Consider the following 17,273-nt stretch of genomic DNA (forward strand, 5'->3'; position numbering starts at 1 on the left):
CCACGTCACCCCTTTTCATAATTTCCGCCTACGTTTCCTATCGCACCAGGTCAAATCTTTGATTAGGACTTCACTGGACCTAATTCAAGTGAAGTTTTTTAAAATTTTGTCAAAATACAGGAAAGATCCGTCCGCAAGGACGATGGACGCTGCCGTCGAGTCTGACACCATCACGTACCGTGTGTGCATATACGTATGTCAAATATGCATATGTGGATATACATATGTATTGTATATGCATCGAACGAGCTAAAACGCCTCGATGGACTTTAACGTGCCATATCACGTGTACGTGTTTATTTTAACGGGGTAAACGAACGGAGGATTTGAAAGGACTTGTAAACTCGTTCCGTCACTTTAATCCACTGACTGCTGTAGTTTCACTTTGACGAAATCCCATTGGCTGCATGAGGGCTCTCAGATTAGTCGAGTAACGAAGATACTGGGTGAAATTTTTAAAAAGGCTGTCAGACTCGTCTGCACGTAATATATATAGTGTATATATATACTATAGCTTATATCATATATCTAAACACGTAGCATCCACCTTCTATACGAATTGGGGATATCAATCACGAATGATTGACACAAACTTAAACGAGAGACGGGATTAATATTTGTTTACGCGCAGGGAATACAGAAAGAATTTCCAAGTAATATTTACAGAGTGACTTGGAAGAATCTCAAGTTACATGTACATATATATATATGGAAATAAAAGAAATCCAAGAGAAATCTCAGGCAATATAGCGAATACCCAATGAGGATCTTTAATACTGGCGTCTGAATATATTTTTTCTTTTTTTTTTTTTTAAAAAAAAAAAAAGATTCTTTGATACACAATCTAATCGATTTTCCATAATTAATAATTGCCTCGCTCGCGCGACGGTCGCACGCCGTGCAGCTTTCATTCAAGGAAGCCGCGTACTATAATTAAAGCCGAAGGGATCGATCGGTACTTGAATGAAATCCAATGGAATTATTCGAGACGGATAAGAGAGAAGTCACGATCGTTACGGACGTAAGACGTGCTAACGAGCCCTCGAAAGTTCTTTCGTCATATCGGAATAATAATTCCATTGAATAACGTGTATTTTGATATCCCAAGTATTTCCGCGCGGGCCGTCAAATCTTTTGCGGATAATTTATCAGGGAAGGCGAAGGTAGAAGATGAAAAAAAAAGGACCGGATTTCAGCCATGGATACCCAGGGCGGATATTGTTTTCACGCGGAATGACTGATCGAGCTTTAATGACCAATCATTGAATACTATGTGTATATACAGATATAGTTACCCGCCAAAACTCTACTATCCGTATGACTGTGTTCGAAAGAGAGATAAGGGCAAGGATAATAACAACAATCACTTCGTGTTCCTTTGGGAGCTGCCGAAAGAAATGTGATTGAGGAAAGAAAAGTCAATTTTCCAAAGTGACAAGAAATTTGGTAAATTAGCGTTAAGAAAAAAAAAAAAGAACTTGCACGCGCGACCACTTATCGATTCTTTGGAGAGTGTGAAGAGAAAAACAAATTCCCCCCCAAAAAAAAAAATTGACTATTTTTTGGTATTTCGAAAATGAGGTCTCTCTACCTTAATGAAAATGTTGCGCCGGAGTAGCGAGAGCATCGAGCGTGGCTCGTCTCAATTTTCACCACCTTCTTCTCCGTGTTGCTCGTCGAGCTTGCAGATGGCGACTGAGGCTGTTGGTATCTCAGTGAGTAAAGCTCAGGGTGAGAGAACGGAGTGAGCAGCTCGAAGGAGGGTTGGTGGTTAAGGGTTGGAAATGGAGGCTGCGACGTGGATTGGGAGGCACGTGAGGTCGACGAGTGAGTAGCGTACTGAACTCTGCTGAACCAAACGGAGTTAGAGTGCTGGGGTAAGTTTGTGCTGGCGGGGCGACGGGGGTAGGCATCAGGAGTTTAGGGGTGGTAAATCCGTAATATATATATATATATATATATATAGAGAGAGAGAGAGAGGGGAATATAGAGGGTCCAGAGTAAGTATAGCGATAGGGTAGGATGAAGGGATGCTAGACGGGAGAACAGTCTGGCTCAAGGGTGGGGGTACTCTCCCCGGCCGAGAGGATAGAAGGGGGTAGGTGAATTTCCTCCCACAATGTCCTCCCCCCCTCTGGCTCTCAAATAGGGGTGGTCCAGAGAGAGAGAGGGAGAGAGGGAGAGAGAGAGAGAGAGAGAGAGAGAGAGAGAGAGAGAGAGAGAGAGAGACGACAGGCGGAGTCAGAGTGGAAAAGGTACTAGCAGCATCCTTTCAGATCGATTTACTGACAGTGGCGCGCGCATCACTATCTCCTCTATGCGGTTACAAGCTCACCGTTCGACTTGCGGCCAGCCGAAGGTGCAACGACAACACATTCCCCTTCTGCAAGACTATGGGGAACCTGATGAACAGTCCTTCCTCTTTGACGAGCAACATTTTTGAGGACTCGAATTATTTGGGTCAACTTTTGTTTTCTTTTCTTTTTTTTTAATCTGATGCCCCGCGGTACACTTCTACCGTTCTCGATTCGTTTCTGGTGAAAGGGATCATTTCTTTTTTTTTTTCAAATTTTTCATCCCTCTTGTCACACCTTCGAATACAACGAACCTTCCAGACTGCATTCGCGAAAGCTCTCATCGATCCACTTGGGATTCTGCTTTTTAATTCCCTTGAACCCTCTTATGAGTCTCGTAGTCTACTTTTTTTTTCTCAACTATTTTTTTCCACCCCTCTGCTGTATCTGCAATGTGTTTCCACCCTTGATCCTTTAGTCTCTCGGATACGCTTAGCGGTTATGTCACGTAATTTAACCAATCGTAATCAGCAGTTCAACTACTTTTGGTACCTTTGGGTCAAACGGGTGTCACGACATGTAATTCCTGTTTGTGTTTCAATGGTAGGATCCTGTCAAAGGCTTTCTCGTTCAATTACTCCTGACAATGACGTCGACACTGTGTATCTATACCTGGCTCTCTCTGTCGAAACTAGCCACTGACATGGGAAGTTTACGCAACTTCAGTACCATAACTTTCCTAGTGGTTTGTCATTATCGTTATCAATGTTATCATTGTCGGACAAGCTGGAAACGTATTGCGGAAATTCATAAACATTTTTTTGAAAAGATTATATATATATATTTTATCTGTTTTTTTTTTTATGTATTTTCGAATGCACGTATTTTGAGTTTGGGTGGAAAAATTTTTTTTGGACTTCGTACACGCGTATCTTTATTAATAAAAATTTACGTTTGCTCCAAATGACCGTCATGCCTCTGTCTAATGTAAAAACGATTTATGACCGCGGCGTTCTCAAGGGGTGGAATTATCACCAGCATGGCCGGTAGGTATGGTTCGCGCAAATAAATCGTCACGTCATTGTTTAAAGGCAAAAACCACCCGGCAACTTTCCCATCCGAAATAAACGTGCGGGTCCCTCACTTTTACTCCCTTACTTATTCCCACTTGGCATCAGGGGCACTTCCTGTATTTGATAACAGTGCGTGCCGTACGACCTTTTCGGCCGTTCCCCCCCAAAAATTCACCCTATCGTCGTTTCAACTTATCTTTTGTAATTACCACTTTTTCGGGATAATACGCCTCGTTTAATTTACGCTCGCGACGCCGTGTTTTAATTTTATGGTAAATTTATTAAAATTGTCAACATCAACAATTGCCTTTGCTATGGTGTCCGCTTGGTTGAGCTCTGTCGGATTTATATTTTATTACCTAATTTTGGATTTGGTCAAGCTTGGATGGGGTGGGTGGGACTGCCCCCCCTCCTCCCCCACGTCAATCTGGGATACCGTGTAGAGCAAGTCCATTGAACGGATATTAAAAATGAATTGTTGATGCGTGGGATAAATCTTGGTACGTTAATGTACCATCTAGGGATTTTTATGCCCCTAGGGAATTTATAATGAACGTGCTGTACTTCTTAGTGGAACGACACCGCCCCAGACGATGGAGAGTTCGAGTGATGGAAATCGATGAGCTTGTATTAATTATAACAACGGCGAAGGGTGCTTATGCGTTTTTTTTTTTTTTTTTTTTTTTTTTTTTTTTTTTTTTTTTTTTTTTTTTTTTTATAAATTCAAGGAGAGGTGTTTTTCGTGCGCTCGTGGTAGTTCGTAGTTCAGCCAGGTAGCCGTTTCGTGTACCGTGTGTCATCGAGCGAAAGAATGGAATAGGTAATTTTTTAATGTATACGCATTGACAAAGACCCGGGGAATCCCCGGTTTATATCACGCGAAACTTTTTATTTCAGACTCGGCTGTTTTGCTTCGAACGTTTTTAATGAAATATATGAAATACGACCGGGCAATTCCCCCCCCCGCCGCCCCCCTTTACTGCAATACGATATCAGAAGGAATTAATTTGGAATTTTTGGCGGTACCAGAAAAAATTCTGATAACCAGTTTAACTATTTGTTATACGGTAAATAACGAGGTTTACTCTATATTTTCATCTTAAGAACGTCGCTCGGCTAAAAATTAGACTGGTAATTTAATGTGTATCGGAGGGACTCAAATTTGAATATACATATACAGTATATCAAACGTATAGTCCCTAGATAATATTATTTCATGATAACTGAAGTTTGTTTTACATATATCCTTTATTTCGTTATATTTATTATTTAAATAAATGTTGGGAGATTCTTGGTAAAAAAAAAGAGTTACGAAGCCATCATTTTCTTTTGACCCTATCAGGTCATCGTGTTTCTTGGATAATTTTGATATTATTAACCCCAGAAGGATAACCTACGCAAATTTTACTGCCAAGTCCTAAAACATTTTTCACGTAGGTTAGAAAAGGATTTTCTTTGTAGGATTAATCAAAATACCGAATGAATAAATTCACTGTGAAGCTTTGATAGTTTCGTAAAATTGGCAAATATACCATTTATTAACGGTCCCGGGGTAAATATCGATAACCGCATGCGGTAGTGTTTTACGGATTCTTTTTCCCTTCAAAAATATTTCAAATACCTCATTTTTGTGTACGTCACAGAACGATAACAATTTTTATACGAAGAGATACCATCCAATTTCGCGTGTGTACAATGTGTATCAATATTTTGGTATATCAGTGGGAAAAAATCCTTTTTTTGACCCACTTCCAACGTTTTTCTTGCCGGAAATAACAGTTCGTCAAATGTAAAGTTGGACCATGAATTTTCGTCCAATATCGCCGTGTCTGTCAATTTCTTTTATATCCTATTCCGTCCTGACTGGTCCGCAAGATCCGAAGTGATTCAGAACGTTCGTAATTTCAATGAAAATTTGTCGAAGCCGACGTCCTGTTTACATCGTCCGCCGAATAATTTCCTAAACGTCTCAGGAAAGGCCGGAGGATGTCCTCGAAGTTCAGAAAAGTGTAAAAGTAAACTAGCCTTTCGGTTCCCAAGCATTATACAGGACACTTTTGAGAGTTTAAAGGTTCAAAGGCCTGCCAAAATCATCCCTTGCTCACTAAGGGATGACTACGAGGGTTAACCTCGGGCGGAGAAACTACTCGCGCAATACATGCTTAATGGCAGATGCTGAATTTTGTACGAGTCGAGCATCAATACTTTAATGAAAGGACCCACGAAATGCGTGTCACACCGAATGCGTAGATCGATATGAAACCTTCATGTACAGATCGTGCGTAAAAGTGGATGGAGAAATGTAATGTGAAAGCTCTAGGGGATGTAAAAGGAAATATTATTGAAAAAGAAAGTGCGCAATGAAAGTGAAAAGGAAGAAAGAAAAAAGTTATTAAAGAGGATAAAAAATATGAAAAAATTTTATTGAGCTTTCAGACATTTTTGAGACAGCTTATCTGGGAAGCCTGTAGGGAAGCTTTTTGTCATAATTGTGGCTGCGTTACAGCTCGCAGGCCGTCCTATGAGAATTACGTAAGAATCCTCAGGCAACGAATTCAACCGAGCTAACCGAAAAGATTGAAAATCCCAGAGCGCATTAATCCTGATTTGTTTGGCGTCGTTGGCGTCCTCCTTTTTTTTTACCTCTCAACGTCAACCTACGCATCGTCTTCTTGAACGAAGCACCCTCATTTCGTATCTGGACGAGTGATGCACTTTAATTAAATTACCCAAGATGCCATACAGTGAAATTCACTTTTTTCTTAATTTCAAATCGTCTTCATCCGAAATGCGCGAAAATATTTCTACTCGTGAGCCTAGACGCGTCGAAGTTAACGTCCATGTACCATAGAAATTGATCGCGACTGGTCCTTCTTCTCCGAGAAGCTCGTTTCTGGTCTGGAACAAAAAATAAGGATTCTGATCGGTTTACGAAAAAGGGTTTGAACAGTCCGTTCAGACTCGACGAATAGTGATTCTCCGATAAGAATGACTATTAGGGTCAGCAAGATAAGAGTCATTCGGCGGATGTCCCTCTTGAATCAAGGAAAGCTCGTTGAGGATTTGTCACTCGTGTAACGGCACGCAATAGATATTGTCAGGTATACGTATATCAAGACGTTACGTAAACAATATATTGAGAATCTGTTTTTGTCGTATTAACAGAGCGGAAAGTTAAAGAGGACGTCCTCCCGTTATAATGACAGGCGTAGCAGAAAAGAGGGAGCCTTGGTTGTAGCCCTTTAGTACGTACACTCGCCGCTACGCGGCGCCCAGCTATATTCAATATGGCCGCTACTCGTGAGGAAGTCAATCACGTATTGTGCTTCGTCGAATAAGTTTTTCGTTTCTGCGCGCTTGCATACTTCGTGGATTGACTGTAAGTAAATAAAAAGCATCCGCATGCGTATTACCGTACGTTTTTAATCTACGATTCTGCATTCGTTATTCCGTCATTGGCAGAACAACGTGAGTGCATTAGACCGGTGCGTTTTCATTCCGCGGATCAATAAAGTGACGGGGAGTGGTGGATGTTTGGTGCTAGACACATGTATACGTATATCTATATATACCATACGTACGTGACTCTCGAATAACCGGGAGGGAAATGGCATGTCCTTCTGTTTCTTCGTATCTGTCGCACTACTCTCGTTCAATTTTCATCACGTCACTCGATCTCTACTCAATCAATATTACTTGACAATCTTTTCTTGTTTATACACCTACACGCCGGTATTACGTCGTGTTTACGTTTTTCCTGCTTTCGCGCGTAAATTCAAATGAAATTTTACAAATTCAAATTGCTCGGGTTGGCTTTGTAAATGTAGTCATTGATTATGATGATATGTGATTGATTATGATAAACGAGTCATTCTAGTGGGAGCTTTGACAGTAAATAATCATTAATAACGAATCACATTTCGGAACGCACATATGTACTCTGTTGACTCGATTCTAATTAATCATTGCACGTGTAACGTACGTAACGCGATTTGAAATACATTTCTTTTCTTTCGAAAAATTCAAAATTGATAAACATAAGTATTTTCTGGATTCTATACTTGTAGCATACTTGCACGGGTCTGTTATGCGTGTTTTGAATATTTATATTACAGGATTGTTCAGGACAGGTGTTCCAACTGAAGTTGGCTTTACCACAGTAATCAAATGAATGAGCTAACTTCGGTCGGTACGTTTGGCCTTGAAATCCTGTATAGCCTGTATTAGTATCAAAGCTGCCACGTTGACTTCTCAGCTGTTTATGAATACACGTCGGCTATCCCTAAACCCAGTGGCCTATCTATGGGGACTACCGTCGCATAGGATGGCCTTTGTATACATAACCTCAAAATCGCCCTTTAGGAATCTATGTAAACTCGAAGCCGAGAGACCGGGTAATAAACTGGCGGTAATTTAGTCTGAAACTTTGCCAACCCCTTTTCGATTCTCTTAACGATTACCCACTGTTACACTCATGAATGGCGGACACTCATTCAGGAATAATGTAAGGGAGGGAAATATGAATTACCCCTTGACGGGGAGAGTTCATTGTAATTTTCGTACACACGTGTATCACGTATATACACGCCGTATAGGATATACGAAAGTCACATACGAGTGTTACGGTTTGAATAAAAATATTTCATATATGCGAGCAAGGGTGGTATCGACTTTTAGATCGATTTTTCTTAATATGTGAATTTATCGATTTTTTTTCGTTTACTGACTCTCTTTTTTTATATATGCAAGAAGAAAGAGTAAGAAAAATATAGGGTGGAAAAGAAAAGATCGCTTCGGGCCAGGGGTGGGTGAAGAAGATCTCGGTCGCCCGGAGACGTCTATTTTGTATGACGAGCATCCGTGCTAAAAGCACCAACAGTGTTTACGTGTGCGGGTCACACGGGGATTGGCGACCCTGAACATCAAGGGTTAAATTAACTCCGACAGGGAATGTCGTCGACGTGGCTTGGCTGCCGAAATGAAGATCAGACATCCTTTCCATTTAACCAAGATGCTGCGGAACTTGCAAATATAACTAGATTCTCGTACAGGATAAGATCAATAGCATTTTGAATATCTCCAGTTTACCTGAAATTACGAAATATCAGATTAGGAAATTAGACACGGACAGGTTCGTAATTGGATTTTCTAATACGCTTGTGACAAACGAGATTAAAGTTAGGTCGTCGCGTTTCAAAGGATTTTCGTCTTGTCACAAATTCGAATCGGTCCAAACTGGTGGGGGTTGAAATTTTGGATACATTTTTTTTAATTAGTCAAACCAATGACTTGATTTAATTTTTCTTTTGTGTGGTAAGGAATCTTTTCTTTTTTTCGAAAAATTTTTCAAAATTTCGATTAAGCAGTTTTTTGATCCACCCTTTGTTTTTCCACTTTGACCCCTCGTTTGTCTCTCGAAGGATTAACGCCCGTCTTATCCTCTCGGCTTAAAAGTCTTCTTTTATCTTTCTTATGTTTTCTACGTTTTTGTCTATCTAGAGCTTTTCGGTTTTATACCGCGAATCCTCCGTAAACTTGTAACTTGAACTTAAAAGGAATCCGGTATCTGTTGCGCAACGCTGCAACGTGTTTGGTTTGGCGATAGGATTTCTCATTGTTCAAATTTGACCCAAATAATCCTAGGCGAGGATGTACCACTTCAGGGATGCTGTAAGGCTTCTCTTCGTGACATCGAATGATAGCATATCGTAACCGATGACCAAACAGGCTGCCACGTATGCACACACACTCGCCCTTATGTCCCGAAAAGATATTGTATTGCAAGGGAGGGTGAATAATACCATCCCTATAATATCATCGTCTTAGTATCATCCCCCAAAATTCAATGCCCCCTCTCAAAATCCTGTGTCACAGTGCAGTACGCAAATTCGTATATTAGTATGAGGGGGGGGGGGGGGGAAATTTTTGTATTGCAAGGGAGGGTGAATAATACCATCCCTATAATATCATCGTCTTAGTATCATCCCCCAAAATTCAATGCCCCCTCTCAAAATCCTGTGTCACAGTGCAGTACGCAAATTCGTATATTAGTATGGGGGGGGGGGGGATGAAATTTGTGTACTTTGTAAAGGAAATACCCAAAAAGGGGTTGTCTGTGCTAGGGTGAGATTCACGTCAGACGGACGTTCATTCTTACATCCTCCCGTCAGGAAAAATCAACCCCTGGAGACTGCGAACCCTCCGTGCAGACGGGGAGGCATCCCTCGAAGAATCGAAAAGGACGACGTGGAAAATAAATCGAGCATCCACCCCCCGATACATTCCTTTCCCTTTTACTTTCTCCTTCATCCCTTAACATAATACCAACCCTTATCCCAATCCCTATGAATCCTTCTAAGACGTCGATTAATCACGCCGTAGGTTTGTACAATGATTTTGGCTCGATCCGTGCACACAACCACCCTTGGCAATAATAATTCTCAAGGGTCTCAACCCTTGGCTCCCAAGATACTTTGGAAAGTCGATGGCATTGTCTTCGACACGCTCGCGTAGATAACCGGTATCTATAAACTTGGTCTTATCGTTAGAACAATTATCGTGCGTCAGTACACAGGCAGCCATTTTATGATAATTTGATTTTGTTTACTCCCGTTATCGTTGTATCTGAGATCATTACAGAAACTCATTTGAGCTTGTTTCGGGGATTCCCCGAGGGTTTTCCACCGAGTTGAGCCTCGATCCTCACGTATCCCAAGTTAGTTGAGAGTTTACCCGCTAGATTCCCGCGAGAGACAATAAGGGGAATCCCCGTGGCCGAAATTTCTTGTTCCTTCGTTTATCTCGTGGCTGGTCGTACCTACGATCTTCGGAGCTTTGCCAACGTAAGCGTCCGGTACACGCGACAGTCTTTGACAGACATATTTATTGATCGGCTTCGAATAGCCTCGTGGTGGGTGCCAATCACTCCTGGAGTTAGTGAGTCTTCAGCATCCCTGTTCCGGGTGCTCTGACCTACATCCGATATGCTCCGGTCTGCGTGGGACTGCGCGTCTCGCACCTAGTCAAAATCCTTTTCATGTCACCGCTCGTGTTTCAAAGGAAAACTTTTTTCTTCGTTTTACGAAATACAAATTTTTATCTTTTTTCCGCCTTCAAAAGCAAAACAGGTTCAGGATACCCTAGGCATAATTTGAAAATTCCCTATTGGCTGATCTGATTTCTGAGCTTGTTTTTCGGGCTCGGTCGTCCTGATGATGTACAATGACTCTCTTAAAAGCCGCTTCGACGAGGCCGGAAGCTGGAAAGGTGGCCGAATAGGTGGGTGTTAGGGTGGGTCAGATAGATACCTAGACAGAGAGGGTGTAACTAGAAAGTAGGGCGAGGAGCTACCGAGCCCCAGGAAGGGGTGCACTGGCTGGGGCCACTGACACGAAGCCGTCCACTCCTGGGTGTGGGTATAGATTTTCACCCACCTGGCAACCTACTTTACCATCCACGTCGAATGCAACAAAGTAAAATTCCTGCAATCTGGCTATAGGAAAGGCTATTTAATTGAAGATCAAGCGATATGGATTAATTGACGTTGCGCAGCATCCGCGTGGATTCATTTTAATATAGGACTCCTATAATCAAGCTTTTTCATCTGACTCTCACGTTACCCTAAGACGTTATTAATATTGCGCTGGAATTCTCCGATTCTAGGAGGATCTCTTTACATTGAATTATTTACATTGACCTTTGTACTCTGGAGCAATGGTGTATTCTTGGATTTTATCTGTGGACGGACTTTCGTCTTTGAATATATATATATATATACGTATAAAAGCGAATTGTTCTTTTTTTTTTTAATTTCAATGGCGAACAATGGTTTATCCATGAGATTCTGAGAACATCTGTCTTCCAGGAGAGTATCGAGGTAGCATAGACGAGGAATCTGCTTGGTGCATCGTATATATGTATCGCAACTGGGTCAATAGGTCAGGATATTAACCTCTAGCCGTTTCTACTGCTAGGAGTATGCACCTGCTATGGAAGGATTACGTTTTAAACGAAGGCAATGATAAAATCATGAAAATATATTAATTATGCATCTGTGCCACGCTATCGATAGATAATCAATCACTGATACACATATTAGATACGCAGATAACATTGCTTATCAGATTACTAAACAGACTGATAATTTTCAATTGATATATATCTATATCATTCTAGACGATTCAATTCCGTTTAATTATTAGGACCAAATTTTGAATGAATTCATTCGCACTCTTGATCGATGTAATATTAATTTTTATTTTTCTATTGGGAAGATTTTGATATTGCATTGCGTAATTATTCGGCCCTCGTAATATACATTTGGCACGCGTAGCCACTTTGTAGCAGATTTTTTATTTTAACATAAAGCTACATTTCCCCTGGCGAAGCTCCGTCAGGCGGGAGGGCGAGAGGGGAAAGAGAAGGGAAGGATGTACGAAACAGTCTGAGATACGAAAAGACGCGAAGTGGTTAATAATTTGTTGTTTTTTTATTATTCAGTCACTCGCGAAAGCTCTTCGTTATTGCTTGATACATTATTCGAATCAATTTAAAAGACATTCAAGTTTCGCGTTCGCCCTTTATATTTCGTTGATTCGTAAATTTGTTGATTTAAAGAAAAAAAAAAAAAAAAAAGAATTGTTTCCAAGAATAACGCCAGTGTGAACGACGCTTTATGATTTAGCGTTTCTTAACGTCAAATGATAACCGCGCGAAGGAGCTTTTGCGAGGACTCGCCGGACAATTGTGAAATGCAGATAAACTCGGTTAGTAGGTCGACATGCAGATGGATTCTCGTCTCCATGGTAACGGTGAATTGAGCGGTTGGGAATACCATAAAAGTTATGGTAAAACTTAAACGTAACGGCGTCGTATAACAACGCGATACGATATCTCGTATCGGTATTATTAACTTATATCGCAATAGCGTCTCTCCGGCGGAGAAAAAAGTCGGTTTAAAAGTTCGTATAAGCCATTCGGCTTGGTTCGCAAAAGTTCGCGGATAGTTTAACGCGTTCGGATATTCACTGGTTAAGAGTGGATTTTTCCTGTAGGAGTCGAGGATAGGTGGAAATTGACAAAGTGGGATTTGTCGTACTTTTCTTTATGTAAAAGAGCTATGGAGGTAACGGAGTATAAGGATGGTCAATTTTGTAGGATATTTTGAAAAAAGAAAAAAAGAGAAAGTAAAATAAGAAAAATTCATAGGGAACATTCAAAGACTCCCGAATGTACCGTAAAATAGAATCGGCCTGGCAGAAATTTTCAAAAATTCTTTTATCATGCCGACCATCGACCGATTAACGTGTTCTCTTTTCTTTCTTTCCTCAGATTTTTCAATTAACCGAGGAGCCACTTTTATCTTTCTTCGACGACCTCGTAACGAAAAATCTGTCAAGCTGGCGCCCTTCAAGCTTCGCTTTTCGAAAATGTCGAAATCGCGCAACGGCGGCTCCGAGGGAAGTCGCAGCAATAGCGTCGAGTGCGACGAAGCCAATCAGCAACAGATCAATATTCAATCATTGGTCAATTCGGCGAGCAGACCGGAAACGCCTGGTACGGAGAATGACAGTTTGGCGGTAGGCGTCGACCGAATCGTAGCGGATTCAGCACCGCCGTCCTACGAGCACGCGATCGAGGAGGTAAATTACAGTGTAACATACATAAGTTAATTAAAAAATAATTAACCGATATAGATATCAAAATTATCAAATTTACACGTAATACATAATATACATAATAGCGAAGCACACCTCAACGCTAATTCATTCATTATTCTTCGAAGCGGATGGCGTCATTACGCAAATGCATAATGTGCTCCAATGCGGTACACCGCGCTATTCCCCATGAAATATTACAATTTCACGTTGAAAATTATGCAGGTTGCTTCAAATTAGACGCATCAGTTATTTTCCAGTACCGGAATACCAATTGTAATAACATCGACTAAAAGCGTTATTTATTATTCAGACAAGACTGGCGCAGTACGCATCGAATCCATTGGACCACAAGGGAGAGGACAGGGAGAAGGAGAAGAAGGAGGAGGAAGAAGAGGAGGACCAAGAGGAAGAAGGAGAGGACAGTAGAGGAGACGATAAGAAGCAAAGTGAAGAGGAACGAAATCCAGAAGGAGGTGGGCCTGGCGGTGGTGGTAATTCCCAGAGGAGGACTCCGGTAAAAGGGCCGGAAATACTTCACAAATCAAGCAAAGAATTGTACAGGGCTGTTGCCAAGCAATGGGGAATAACTTGCAAGATGAGTGATCGGTGCAGATGTTTCGATTGTCAGGTAGATCTCTTTGGATAGCTTTAAATGCTGATGAATAATATTAATTTGTTAAAGGATACGTATATAAGTATAACTGATTGTGTCTGATCCCTATTCATTTTATTTATCTCAGGGCCGTTATTTCGACTGTGATAACGAAAGAGACCAACAGCAGAAGAGCGACGGTGGCCTTGGTACGATTACACCTGTATATCTATCAGAAGTGATGCACGGTACAGCCTGCTTGCTATTGTAAGTAAGTAAAATAGAAATTAGTCGATATCAATGTCGTATGGCGTAATCGCACGAAGAACGAGAGTCTGAAGATGGGAATGAAAGAGAAGAAGAAACAAAGAAAAAGGAAGAGGAAGACAAAGGAAAGGAAGAAATTCGTAACGTACCTGGAAGTCATAGGGGGTTGGAAGGTAATGAAAGATATTCATGAAAAAGAAAGGACAGGATATGAATCAAGATTGTGATCGATTATCGGTATCTCGAAGGACCTGATACTATTATTCCGGAAGTGGGAACACAGTTATTGGAATAGAACGATCATAATGATCAGTGATGTAATAGTAACGTAATCACGGATTGACCAGGAGTTATCGTGTCTGTCTGCGGTACATAGAGATGATATTTTATCTAATGCATTAAACTTAAATGTTAAATGTGTTCTAGCTACAGTACGTACTTGATTCGGCATATCTGACTAAAGAAATTCCCTAGGATTACCACCGGTGAACCCCGAGTGGCGGTAAATGAATTTCCCTATGTTTCGAGGCTGTTGAAAAGTTAGTATGATACAGTTATTGGAGTCACAGTCAGTGTCTGGTATTGTCTGATTAAAATTTTTGGAGCTGATAAATGTCATGGTTTTTGTTTTCTAGTATTGTTGGACATTTTCTAATGCTATAAATTCCCTATAAGGCTCAAGTGAATGTATTGTTTAAATGGCTACCTTAAAAGCTGAACTCAAAACGATTGAAAGTATTGTCTGAGCGTCGTGTCGATCGTCTATTTCGTTGGACAGCTCGTAACATTCGTTATGTACTATTCTCGTCGCGATATGTAACAGATATATACGTAAGTATACAGGGTGTCAAATTTTAACTTAGACACTGCAATATCTCCAAAGCAAGGAGTTTTCGGAAAAAATGTTTGAGAAAAAATTGTTCGGGCTCGAAGAGGGCCATCTAGTGAGATACCTGAATTTTTGGCCTAGGGCCTGTGTTGGGTACTATGAGGCTCAAGTCCATTTTTTAAAATGAGAACCACTATTTTTTATTGCAAATTCGTGTTGTATAAAAAAATAAAAAAAGTTTTCTTCTCAATCATTTTTCGGAAAACTCTCTGCAATAGACGCAAAAGGCCCTCGAAGTTCAATTCTGTAATACGTTACAAATTTCGGTTTCTTGTTAGCGATAATAGTGACATGGACTGGTAATTTGATATTGCAGTGTCTACGTTAAAACGGGACACCCTGTATACTCAGTTTATAAATAGAGCAATTAATAAGAAGTTGCAATTTGAGTATGATAAAAAAAAATGGATGAAAATAAGTCGATAACTAGGGCGGGAATTTCAAAATTGCTAGATTAAAAAAAAATGATTTAACGAGGAAACAAGTGAAAAGATAAAATGGAGTCGCGTTGGCAGGCAACGATGTACCTGCGAAGTTATCTTACCACTCGTACGTAAATTCTTGTATGGATTAATAAGGGATGCTGCAAGATGCAGATCTGCATCCGAATGGACAAGTGCAATTGATTCGATCATACGCACAATATCTGTCGAGTATCTGTAAAACACTGTGTAATGGCTTCGATGACTTTTTGTAATGAGATACCGTGTATAGTATAATGTCTATACGTGTAATCATTAATGGATGTAATACGTACATTGGAAACACGCGAAATATTGTCATTATTTTATATAGCCGACGAACGTCACGGGCCGATAATTCTAAATGGCCTAAAACACGTGTTTGCTCTGACAACCGAAAACAAAAATTTGTTCCTGATAATAAGTAGCCTTTTCCAATATTCAATAATCGAGTCAATGATTAGACTACGATTGTGAGCATGGATCTCTATACATATAACCCTAGACATATGTATAGGTCTTGTATTACGAATTATTGCATATGGCCGAGAGGCGTTACTCGTGCAATTGAAATATCCAACTCGTATCTTCCTCCTGTGTACTGGAAAGCAGGTTAATTAAAAATATTAAAGTCAGGTATGAAAAGTATGGCCTCCAAAATGCGAATTTTCTTAGTAATGACAGAAGAATGGATGACGGGTGTATTTGATGATTGGAGCGTCGAAGGAGACAGTTGTACAGTTGGAATGAGAGAGAAAGCTATGGAATAAAAGGGGTGGAAGAGGGGTGGAAAATTGGGAACTGAGTATCGTTAAGAAAAATCTTCTACCGTGAGAGAGTCGAGTATTTCGACGTGGGAGAATCATAGCGAGTGTACCTAAAATATTTTTTGTACGATTGTGTTCTTCATTCATGCTTATGTTCAGTACGACTAGAATGATTCGTGGGACGATTACTTTGATCAATGACCATTATTTTCTCATGTAAGAAATGGCGTGAGTCACGTGATAAGAAAATAATTTTTGTTTAAATCTATTTTGGATCCCACTAGTTTATTGCGTTTCTTAAAATTATTGTATTTTATTTTGAGAAATTTTTAGGACACTCCTTTTCGAGTAACATAACGTCCATTATAAGTTGGACACTGCGAAGTCAACGAACTGCTAATCGACGCCGAATAAAGTGTTAAGTACGAAATGATGATAGGGTGAATAAAAAAAAGAAAAGAAAAAAAAAGGAAAAGAATAGTTGAACGTAATGACACAACCACCATATTTCACTCCTTATATAATATTTATATATATATACATATATATATTTGTATTAATAATAAATGGAGTGTATCGATTTTGTCCAGGTTACTCAAGTGAGTCCATTAATGAGTTTATAATTAATGGTATAGTCATTAGGCAATATCAATTGACTGTTTAGCGTGTAAGAATTCTCATAGGTTCTAGCATTGTATTATTCAAGAAGGACACTTGAGCTAGGGTCAAAATAATTAAGGCTCCTTCACAACTCGTCGTCAAGTTGCGTCTTATTAAGATAAGAATTTTCTTCGAGTTCGACCAAATAAGAGTCTGGCGATAGGCTAAGATCATAAATGCAAACGAAGAAAATTTTTTTATTCAACCCTCGATGACTAAACGATGAATTGTGAAGGGAATCGAATTCTGAAAAATTTACTACGGATAACTCGAATTTTTGATATTAAAAACTTTCTCCATGGACTTGTACGACACGAGACTGTTCTGCAGGTCGTTTCAAAATTGATCTATATATATATTTTTTTGTTTCTTGCTGCCACGTACTGGGACAAAGTAGTAGGCCCTATTTATTTTACTGATATGGGTTATCAATTACTAAAAATTAAAATTGTGGGAAATTGGCATCCCGTCACACATGATTATGTATATGCATAGATATTTGCACAAGGTCTTTGTCTGGGGATGCTACCGGGGGAACAGTGCTGGATCAATTAATTTGGTTTATACTTTTTTGACAGAATGTTCAGAAAGTACAGTCCACTCAGGAAAAT

The 17,273-nt window shown here is 40.1% G+C and overlaps 2 protein-coding genes across 3 annotated transcripts in view; one reads left to right on the top strand and one right to left on the bottom strand.

Annotated features, from left to right (window-relative positions):
* The window catches only part of LOC107268410, a 29,915-nt gene extending 28,064 nt beyond the window's left edge, over positions 1-1,851 (bottom strand). The window contains exon 1 of the mRNA XM_015741161.2: positions 1,592-1,851. The gene's annotated coding sequence lies outside the window, so the exon portion shown is untranslated. The remainder of the gene's footprint in view (positions 1-1,591) is intronic.
* The window catches only part of LOC107268412 (zinc finger and BTB domain-containing protein 4), a 32,041-nt gene extending 15,551 nt beyond the window's left edge, over positions 1-16,490 (top strand). The window contains exons 1-4 of one of the 2 annotated variants that reach the window (XM_015741163.2): positions 6,638-6,746; positions 12,698-13,008; positions 13,337-13,654; positions 13,767-16,490. In XM_015741163.2, the coding sequence (XP_015596649.1) occupies positions 12,796-13,008; positions 13,337-13,654; positions 13,767-13,889 (654 nt within the window). In that variant the 5' untranslated portion in view covers positions 6,638-6,746; positions 12,698-12,795 and the 3' untranslated portion in view covers positions 13,890-16,490. Of the gene's footprint in view, positions 1-6,637; positions 6,747-12,697; positions 13,009-13,336; positions 13,655-13,766 lie in introns of those variants that run through there. The other variant, XM_015741162.2, reaches the window with a different exon arrangement.
* Positions 16,491-17,273: the final 783 nt, after the last annotated feature.

This window comes from Cephus cinctus, unplaced genomic scaffold, assembly GCF_000341935.2.
Source record: "Cephus cinctus unplaced genomic scaffold, Ccin1 Ccin1_scaffold0542, whole genome shotgun sequence".
NCBI classification, from domain to species: Eukaryota; Metazoa; Arthropoda; class Insecta; order Hymenoptera; family Cephidae; genus Cephus; species Cephus cinctus.